The sequence below is a fragment of the Cyprinodon variegatus genome, unplaced genomic scaffold (assembly GCF_000732505.1).
Source record: "Cyprinodon variegatus isolate N-32 unplaced genomic scaffold, C_variegatus-1.0 Scaffold408, whole genome shotgun sequence".
In the NCBI taxonomy this organism is placed as follows: Eukaryota; Metazoa; Chordata; class Actinopteri; order Cyprinodontiformes; family Cyprinodontidae; genus Cyprinodon; species Cyprinodon variegatus.
In genome coordinates this window covers 338,695-349,416 of record NW_015150861.1, presented here as the reverse complement: position 1 = coordinate 349,416, position 10,722 = coordinate 338,695, and the positions used below count along the sequence as shown (strand labels likewise).

The window sequence follows — 10,722 nt, the reverse complement described above, 5'->3', positions numbered from 1 at the left end:
AATTTAACTTGCCTTATGCTGTAGGAACCCTGTAAATGCAGAGTGTTTATTTCATTGATCTATATTTGTGACAGTGTAATGTCAATAACAAGCTTGGGGGAAAAAAACTCCTTTCTGCACTGAAATAATGTTTTTGTCGAAATGTTAGCTTAGTTTGAGATGTATTAAATAGCTTCTCTGTGCTTGGAGCATATTGATGCCCTCTTACAAACATGTCTGTGTATTGAGAGGATGGGATCATTTGCTGAACGGGTCATGTGACATACGGCGCCACGCTACAGCAGTTTTAACTCCTTTGAAAAGTCTTTTGTTTGGCAACAAAACAGACATGACGTTAATCAAACATGTTTAGTTATTTGAGGTAGGATTTAATCTAAAGAAAGACGTCTAGAGGCGAAATGTTAAAGGACAAATCACAGTAGAGCCATGGATGATTTATTTAGATTCTGTCTCACCAATGCTTGGTGTATAATTGTCACCTGACTTTGTGGGGCGTTTCTTGTCTGCGCTTTTACATCGATGACTGTAAGCTGAATGTTTGACCCAATTGGTGTTTGGTCCAATTCCAGTAATCCCTATGGACTTGTATTTCCTTAACTGAGAAAAAAAAAATATATATATATACAAATGAAAGATTTAAAGAATTCATTGAAAAAAAGAGTGTAAGACAGTTTAAGCACCACTATCGTTAACTTATACTGAAGTTGTTTCTGTTGTTTTTTTGTTTTTAGGCAGCAGTAAACGAAGGAGAAAAGAGGAGCTGCTGGGTAAGCCGTTCAGGAGACCCCAGCACGAACTGGATCCCAATGGCCTGGTTCCTCTACCTGTCAAAGTCTGTTTTTCATGCAATAGGTAAGCCACCTGTTTACTTTTTTTGTGTCTTTCCTCCAATGCCATAGCTTAACCGAGACTGATACTCTTAAAAAAAAAACAAAAAAAACATTTTGATTCTCCAAACCTCTGCAAAGTTGGATCAACCTCAATACGTCAATATGAGCATTTATTCCAGTCATGTTTGATCTTCCATCTGGTTAAAGGAACTAGAGACAGGATGAGAAAATGAGACTCAAGTGGCACGCCTGGCGCTGAGGGTAACTGCAGCCAAAAGCTAGCAGGAGCATGCAGAAACTATTCACTGACCGGCAGTATTCACAGCGCTGGAACCCTCCTAACTACGTGTCGGTTTTACTATGAGACCGTCACGCATATTTTATAACCGCAACATCTCAAGTATAGGGATGGGCATCGTTTAAATTGAATTCAGGACAGTGGAGAGATAAGTGGGTGGACTCAGTTTTGCTTTTGAACAGTTCACAACCAATCAGCATTAAAGGGGAACGCCTTTATTTTTATTTTTTACTCACCCATATGAGTTTTGTGTCATTTGGAGCTGTTCCAAAGATATTCCGTTAGGTTATATCCAGGTAACGTCTTCCTATGGGCAACGAGTTGAAGGCACAAACTAAACTGTTCATAATTTATTCTTTATGGTACAGCAGCATTCATAACATGTAGGCCAATCACTGTCCCTCAGACATCCGCTGTTATATTTTTCATATTGATATTTTTGTTTAAACAAAGCGGCGCTTGTATGACGTCACCTGCGCACACCGGCTACCGTTCATTCATCCTGTCCGTTGAACTGCTGCTAGTTTTCCTCACATGCCTGGAATATGTGGAATGGAATTGAATGATTCAGATTAGCTCGCCGAATGAATAGAAGGGGTAGAGCGTAGCCGCCTGTCACAACTTCAGTCCGGCGCGCAGATGAGGTCATACACACCACGTTTTGTTTGTAATAAATATAAATAATATATCCGCAGATGTCTGGGGAACAGTGATTGGCCTACATGTTCTGAATGCTGGCGTACCATAAAGCATAAATTATGAACAGTTTAGTTTGTGCCTTCAACTCATTGCCCAAAGGAAGAAGTTACTTGGATATAACCTAACAGAATATCTTCAGAACGGCTCCAAATGACACAAAACTAATATGGGATGACATGATGTAATAACCTAAAATCAAGGCGCCAATGTGAAAAAAACGGTGTTCCCCTTTAATAAACTGGACATGGATTCTTTCCCAATTCCTGCCCCTAGTCCGTTTAAGTCAGCTTTTTATAATGATAGGTTATGGTTTGGGGAAACTGTTTGTGTGATTCATATTACTTTACCCTCCTCTCGCTCTCAGATATGCTAACAGTTTGGTCAGTTTGACCTCAAGGATATCAGCGTCCAGAAAATGATTTACAGAATATTGTTGACCATTGTTTCGTCACAGGTTCTTTGTTTATTTGTTACATTAAAAAAATGTAAGTAAACCCTTGCAAATCAGTGAATTGTCCCCTAGCGCCACCATCAGGCCCAACCTTTATATTAGAATAATCTTTGTCTTGAATTTTTCATATAAATCTTCTCAAATTCACCTCGCAACATTAACTCAGTATTGCAAAAAGTCTCCCTGATACCATCCTATAATGAATAAACATTTGTGTTTTCATTGTGTTTAACTTGTTAAATTCCTATTTCTATTTCATAGTTAGGTTTACCCTCAAACACTGAAAGAAAGACTTTCAGAAATTCAAAACCAACGATGCCATGGATTTCCATCGCATTCTGAGTGTAGTAGTGTCTGATTTGCATTTACCTATTGGAGATGAAACCTTTATATTGATTATTCATGATTAAGCAATTATTTAAATCATTATTAACTAATCTGGTAACTAAATCATTAACTGGAGAAAACGCCAACTGTAATCTTAAAATGATTCCTTTTTAAATGCTGTTTTAAATCACAAAAACAAATTAATATAAATTGTTTTTTGTCTAAGTTGAATCTTAACGAGGTAATCAACCAGTTAATCTTAAAACCAGGTCATCTGCGTAGGTGTCGCAGAGAACAAAACGACGTCCGCAGACCTCTCCCAAATTGTAGGTGACCTCAGACAGTGCCGCAGACAGGAGGCTGGCTTGTTTTGTTTTTATGATCGCGATTGCGGAAAACAACTTGTGAAGTTGGACCAGCTAAAAGAAGAAGGTGTGCGAGAACGATGGACCCGTTTTTCCACCTGGATCCCCGCACTTTTTCGCCCTCATGTCCCTCCGTTGTCAGACAAAATTTGCCCCAATTCCTCTCCGCCTCGAACGTATCTAGACCCACAGCGTATAGCGCAGACCACGCTCAAAATTGAGCATAAATTAAAAATGTCTGCGTCAAGTTCACTGCGACACACTGCTGCAGGGAGTATAACCAGTCCTTTACACACCTTACCCATGACTCCCTATGTGTTCACATATTGGCCACCTGGTGTCGCCATTGTCCTTTCAACCAAGTCACTAAAGACACTCGACATACTGGACTTAATATTCACGGGCAAAAAAGAGGCGCTGAATACCTTTTTTTTTTTTTTTTTTTTTTCTATTTATAAAGACAGATTTCCATCACATCAGTAATCACAGCTTCATCCATTTAAGATTATAACTGAGGATATAAGCAGAAAGTTCAAATGATTTTGTCCATGTTGCCTTTCTGGTATTTTTTTTTTACAGAATATCACTAACTTCATTGTAAAGATAACAAAAAAGAACAGAATTAATGGGGATTGCACCACCTCAAGTGATAAAAACCCCAAAGACATAAGAGGGCAAGACATATTTCAGAAGAACAATCAAATGATGTCGGATCTAATTGGTTTCACGTACTCAGTCCATTTGGACCAAATCTTATAGCATTTTTTTTTCTAATTGGAGGGAAAAACAGATCCTTTCCATCACATAAATCTGGAAAACAATTTCAACCCATTCATCAATAGTGGGTGGGTCTGGTTTCATCCATTTCCTTGTGATGGCCTTCTTACTGGCAGCCAGTAGTGTAGCCAGCAGTTTTTTGTCTTAGTTAGTCCATGTGTCCAATTGTAGATTTCCCAGGTACAATGTTTCACATTTTAATGGAATACTTACATCGAGTGGTGTTACCTTATTCTCACATGTCCTTTGTCTATACTCTGTTACTGCTTTATGGTTTCCATCTCCATCATGAACTTCTCCAGGGTTTCTAGTCTAGTCACTCACTGAGCGTTGTAGTTCTTTTACTCTTAGACGTAGCAGCAGTTTGAGCTTTTGTGATGCCGCCCACATTGAGATGCTGTTCAATTGTAACTGAAAGCAAACTAATCCTGTGGAATAGAGCTGACCTGATTTATACACGTATTAATGGAAGAGAAACATGATTAAAAAATGTATCCTGTATCCCCCCCCTCACCCTGTCGGTACTGATGGACCTGGGTTTCCTCAAACAGGAGTTGCAGATTGGCTCCGCTGATCCAGTGTGATTATTGTCCACTTCTTTTCCACATGGACTGTCTGGACCCCCCACTGACAGCTTTACCTGCTGGCAAGTGGATGTGTCCAAACCACGTTGAGCATTTAGTGGTAAGAGAAAAAGATGCAGCTGCCATTAAATTCACGTTTTTGCATGTTTTCTCAGCCGCCTTCAGGTTTTTAATGTGAATACACGTTTCATTCCAGCTGAACCAGAGAACCCTTAGCTTGTCAAGCCGCTGTCAGCTCTTTGACCAATTCCAGGACAGGATATCTCAGCATGCTGTCAGGTTGAACTTTCTTCGTAGAGTCCATCGACAGAATGCTCCCAATAGGCAGTCCTCTTACCAGAAAAAGAAAACAATAAAGGTACGTTCCTTTACATTTGATAATATGTAGTTTACTGTATACAGTCATGGCCAAACGTATTGAGAATGAGACAAATATTATTATTTCACATGATCTGCTGCCCTCTGGTTTTTCATGTGTGTATGTCAGATGTTGTCGTCACATACAGAAATACAATTGCAATCATATTATGAGTACTAACAGCTTTTAATGACAGTTAGAATGAGTTAATGCAGCAAGTCAATATTTGCAGTCTTGACCTCTCTTCTTCAGGACCTCTGCATTACTCCCTGGCAGAATCAACTTCTGGACCAAATCCTGACTGATAGCAGTCCTGTCGTGCACAATCAATGCTTGCATTTAGTCAGAATTCCTAGGTTTTGGTTTGTCCACCCGTCTCTTGATGATTGTCCACAAGTTTTCAATGGGATTAAGATCAGGGGAGTTTTCAGGCCATGGATCCAATCTCTCTGTTTTGTTCCCTGAGCCAGTTAGATATCACCTTTGCTTTATGGAAGGTGCTCCATCATGCTGGAAAAGGCATTGTTCATCGCCAAACTGCTCTGGGATGGTTGGGAGAAATTTCTCTCGGAGGACATTCTGGTACCATTCTTTATTCATGGCTGTGTTTTTAGGTCAGACTGTGAGAGAGCCGACTCCCTTGGCTGAGAAGCAACCCCACACATGAATGGTTTCAGGATGCTTTACAGTTGGAATGAGACAAGACTGGTGGTTGCACTCACCTCGTCTTCTCTGAATCAGCTGCTTTTCAGATGTCCCAAACAATCGGAAAGGGGATTGATCAGAGAAAATGACTTTCCCCCAGTCCTCAGCAGTCCACCCCCTGTACCTTTAGCAGAATATCAGTCTGTCCCTGATGTTTTCCTGGAGAGAAGTGGCTTCTTTGCTGCCCTCCTTGAAACCAGGCCTTGATCCCAGAGTCTCTGCCTCACAGTGCGTGCAGATGCACTCACACCTGCCTGCTGCCATTCCTGAGCAAGCTCTGCACCGCTGGTAGCCCCATCCCACAGCTGAAACACTTTCTTTTTAGCTGCGATTCTTTCCTGTTAGGTCAGTTTTGTGCAGTGCAACGATGACTACACTTGTTTTTTTTTAGAGATAACCACGGTTCACAGAAGAGAAACAATGATGCCAAGCACCAGCCTCTTTTTAAAGTGTCCAGTGGTGTCATTCTTACTTAATCATGACAGATTGATCTCCAGCCCTGTCCTCATCACCACCCACACCTGTGTTAATGGAGCAATCACTGAAACCATGTTAGCTGCTCCTTTTAAGGCAGGGCTGCAATGACATTGAAATGTGTTTTGGGGGATAAATTTAATTTTTTAAGGCAAATATTGACTTTGCAATTAATTGCTGTTACACTGATCACTCTTTATAACATTCTGGACTATATGCAAATTGCCGTTATAAAAACTGAAGCAGTAGACTTTGTAAATATTAATATTTGAATCATTCTCAAAACTTTTGGCCATGACTGTACATGAGTGTTCATTTTATGCATTATTATTTATGTTGTAGATTAGTGTCTAAGGCTACGTTCACACTGCAGGCCTGAAAACTGAATTTCAATTTTTTTTGTGAAATCTGATTTTATTGCGCTCATATTTGCAAATATATGCAGGAATTAAAGTATTCCGGCCCCCTTGCTTAGTAGCAAAGGAGCGCTCTGAAACTAACAGTATTAGCCAATCAGAAGAAGTGGGTGGCTCTTAGGAAAGCTTGTACCTCCTTTCGTTAGGGCTCCATTCAACGGAGAGACGTGTTAAAAGTAAAAAAATTATTAAAAGAAACTTTGTTTTTGGAGAGAAGGACGATAGAGAGCACGGATTTGCATGAAATCGGGCACGATGAAGGTCATGAACTCAAGCATGCTGCACTCTAGGAAGCTTATTTAAGCATCTAGCAGCAAAAAGGTGCTGCGCAAACATTAGACCCTGGTCTGTTCATGCGGATGTGCAGACTACACGTTTGCTAGGAGCTACAGCAACAGCTGATGGACGAGCGTCAATAACTGACCATGTATGCGAGTTGAAAGTAAGGGTTTGTGCTTTCCTTACCAAAAACACAACCTCTCATTCACACTAGAAATAGATGCACTTTTGCCATCTTCTGACCGTTTTTGGTATTGGATTTTAAAAAGTCAAATTTAGTCTTCAATCATTCATGCAATCTCTGATCCTATGCCCCCTCACCCCCCTGGCATGGCTTGAAAATACACTGCATGCGCAGTAGAGGACGCCATGACTTCGCAAGCATGCTTTGTGTTTACAGAAGTAAACAGGGATACTAGTGCTGGAGCGCATCTAGCCATCTTTCCCAACCTTAAAAACTCAGTCTTTTCAAGATGGTTGAAAAAAATACTGCACTCTCCATTATCATCCGCCATGGTTGGGGTTTTTCTTCTCGCTTCTGCATAGCAAGATGCAGAACGGTAATAATGACGTTCAGATCAGAGGAATGCGACCTGGCCGTTCAGACTCGGGTCGCATTTGAAAAGATCAGATTTGAATCGCATTCAGTATGAAGGTTTGTGTCTTTATTATTCAATCAAAAAAGAAGTTGCTTCAAACAAACAAACAAACAGAATCAATAAAAAGTAACTTCAATGAAAAGATAAACGTTTTCAATCATAGAAAATAGTTTTTGAATGCAAATAAAAATATTTGAGACTCCAAAAATTGCATTTGAACACTTTTTTATTATTATTGAAAATGTTCTCTTTGGTTGAAGCAATCTATTTTGCCTTTGAACCATACATGGGTAGGACATTGTTTCTTAATCATTCAACTCCCAAAAAGTTGTTTCAATCAAAAAAAAATAAATAAATTCAAAGAAAAAACTGTGCAAATGCAAAAAACAAAAAGGTATTGAAGAGAATGTGTTTTTTGTTGGTTTTTTTTTGTGAAAAAAGCATTTCAGAATTAAACATCCCCAGTTATTGACTTCATACACTCACTAGATCTGAATGCCCTGTTAAAAAACTTCACACCCATGAGTAGAGGTAATGCAGCCTGATGATATTTACACAACATTGGATACCGTTCCCACCATGTTAGACGGGGGGAACGGTATTTGACAGGCCTATAAACCCCATCAGATAGCGGTCTGATGCTGTGTAAATATCAGCAGGATGCAGTACCTCTACTCTACTCTGTCAATCAAACATGATCTATCTGACCAATAGAGAATAACCTGCCTATTGTGGAATGTTTGTATCAAAATGATTTATTCAAAAAAATTTGAACTTAAAAAATTTTTTGCACTTCAAAAAAAATTGTGATTCAAATTAAACAATTTGAACTTCAATTTTTTTCCACTTTAAAAAAAAAAAAGAAAAACACATTCTCTTCAATACTTCAACTTTTTTTTTTTTTTTTTTTTTTTTTTTGCATTTGCACAGTTTTTTCTTTGATTACATGTTTTTTTGTTTTTTGAATGAAACAACTTTTTGGGATTTGAATGATTAAGACACAAATGTCCTACCCATGTATGGCCCAAACACAAAATAGATTGCTTCAGCCAAAGAGAACATTTTCAATAATAATAAAAAAGTGTTTAAATGCAATTTTTGGAGTCTCAAAAATTTTATTTGCATTCAAAAACAATTTTCTATGATTGAAAACGTTCATCTTTTCATTGAAGTTACTTTTTTATTGATTGTGTTGTTTGTTTGTTTGAAGCAACTTCTTTTTTGATTGAATAATAAAGACAAAAATGTCTTACCCATTATGGTCCTATCAAAAAAACAATTTTACTTCTATTAAATAAAACATTTTCAAAGAAAAGCAGTGTTCAAATGTATTTTTCTTTGTCTCAAATATATTTTTTGCGTTCAAAAACTTTTTTTCTTTGATTAAAAAGTTTTTTTTTTAAAGAAGTGAAGGTTTTTATAATTGAAAATATATTTTTTGATTGAAACAAACTTTTTTTGATTGAATGATAAAGAAAAAATCTACCTTCATAATTCAGGGCCACATAGCCAAATGGCCTGTATCGCTTTAGAAAAAATCAGATCTGTGTTGCTCAGACTGCCATGAAAAGATCAGATACAGGTAACATAAAGGCAAAAATATTTAGGTCACCTCAGGCTGCTGTGTGAATGTAGCCTAAATGGACTTCTGCAGATTTTTCCTTACAGTAATCGTTAAAATGGAAAGGAATTTGAATATTGGCTAAACTGATCTGCTTTTAAGACACATTGTTGTTGTTAAGGTGCCAGATGCAATCAAGTCTCAGTACCAGAATCCTCCCCCCATGCTGCATCCTGCAGGGGTGCATGAGATGGAGTTGGTCTGTAGCAGACTACCCGGCCTCCTTCCATCTAAGCACCTAACAACTGAGATTGAGCAAGAGGAGGTGAGTAAAGCTGCGTTTCCTCTCATATTTCCTGCTATATTTGATTTATTCCAAATGGTGATGTATCATTTCTTTACCTCAAAAAATGTACAGACACGTTCCTGTTTGGATAATGTGAACAACAATGAAATGGTTACAAATTTATAATAAATAGAAAACAACGCAGTCATATTAAAGTTTTCACAACTTTTGCCACATTGATCCCCCCCTGTAGTCTATAGGGGAGGTACGGCTGACGGCAGCCAATCACAAGATGCCCGAATCTCCCCCTCTGATGGCAAAACAAACCGCGCTTGCATAGAGCACGACCAGCTGATATTGCAGATTTTCTCCATGCTACGTTGAAAACACCAACAAAAACATGTTAACCCTTAAATGCAGAGGGTCTTATGAGCAAATTCTGCCTGAAATTACATTTGAATCAAAAGCAAGTACAGCTCCCAAACTAAATTGTTAATACAATTTTTTTTGTTTGTTTGACAGAGAGGCATTGAGGAATATTTTTCAGGCGGAACCACTATTTTAAATGTCACCGTATCTGATTTATAGGTGATTAAACAAAGAAAAAAAAAATGAGCCTCCCTAAATTCTTTTCCAAAAAAAGTATTGAAGAGAATGTGTTTTTTTTTTTTTTTTTGTGTGTGTGTGTGTGTGTGTGTGAAAAAAAAAGCATTTCAGAATTAGACATCCCCAGTTATTAATTTCATACACTCACCAGATCTGAACGCCCTGTTAAAAAACTTCACACCCATGAGTAGAGGTAATGCAGCCTGATGATATTCACACCACATTGGATAACGTTCCCCCCATGTTAGACGGGGGGAACGTTATCTGACAGGCCTATAAACCCCGTCACATAATGTTCACCCTGTCTAACATGGGTAGGGCTGGGTACCGAACTTCGGTTCTTTTATGGTAGCGACCGAAATGCTTCGGTTCTACAGAGTATCGAAACATGCCTCGTCTTTCGGTACCAAGTTTGGGTGATTGGCTGTAACACTTAACGTGATTGCGTCATCCAGGAAAAATACACAGGTGGTCACGCCTACAGCCAGGGTTCATGTGTATCTGTTGTGAACTGGTTGCGAGCGTCATGGAACCCCTTTAAAATGCCCCGCGGGTCAAAAGTGCGGCTTCACTTTATTAAGACTGATGCCAATAGTGGGCAATGCAATACATCGTGCACGGAAACAATTTAAGAGCAGAAAGTTGCTCTGTGTTTGACTGCAAGAAGAGAGGACCGCAGCCGGCCCGTGGGCAGAGCAAAGCCAGAGCGGAGTGAATCATGCTGCTTTCAAACTGGACGCAGCAGTTTGCTGCTTTTTTGCTGCTTGTACCAGCTTCTGACGCGCGGCTGAAGCAGCTTTGCTGCTCTGGCTGCGCGGTCGAAAAGTGGTTCTGACGCGCGTTGGGCGGAGCTACTCTATCCTTTATTCTCCTTGCTGCTATATTTGCTGTGATCAGTGGGAATAAAGTAGTTTTATTATGTTTTTAAGTGGGAAAATCCACCTGAAAACTTAATCAGTGCAGTCAGTTCATCCTGCCTTCCAATATTTCTCTCAGAGCCGCTCAGACCCCCCCATACCAGCGGTGCGCTGGTATGGATTCCCATTCAACGGGCTTGTTTGTCAGACATGGTAATTTTTCTAAAGGAAAACTGCTAAGGAAAAACGT

General features: G+C 39.2%; 1 protein-coding gene across 1 annotated transcript in view; it reads left to right on the top strand.

Moving 5' to 3' along the window:
• The window catches only part of phf12 (PHD finger protein 12), a 26,821-nt gene that overhangs the window by 4,549 nt on the left and 11,550 nt on the right, over positions 1–10,722 (top strand). The window contains exons 3-6 of the mRNA XM_015387944.1: positions 732–852; positions 4,299–4,431; positions 4,528–4,689; positions 8,905–9,048. Coding sequence (XP_015243430.1) covers positions 732–852; positions 4,299–4,431; positions 4,528–4,689; positions 8,905–9,048 — 560 coding nt within the window. The remainder of the gene's footprint in view (positions 1–731; positions 853–4,298; positions 4,432–4,527; positions 4,690–8,904; positions 9,049–10,722) is intronic.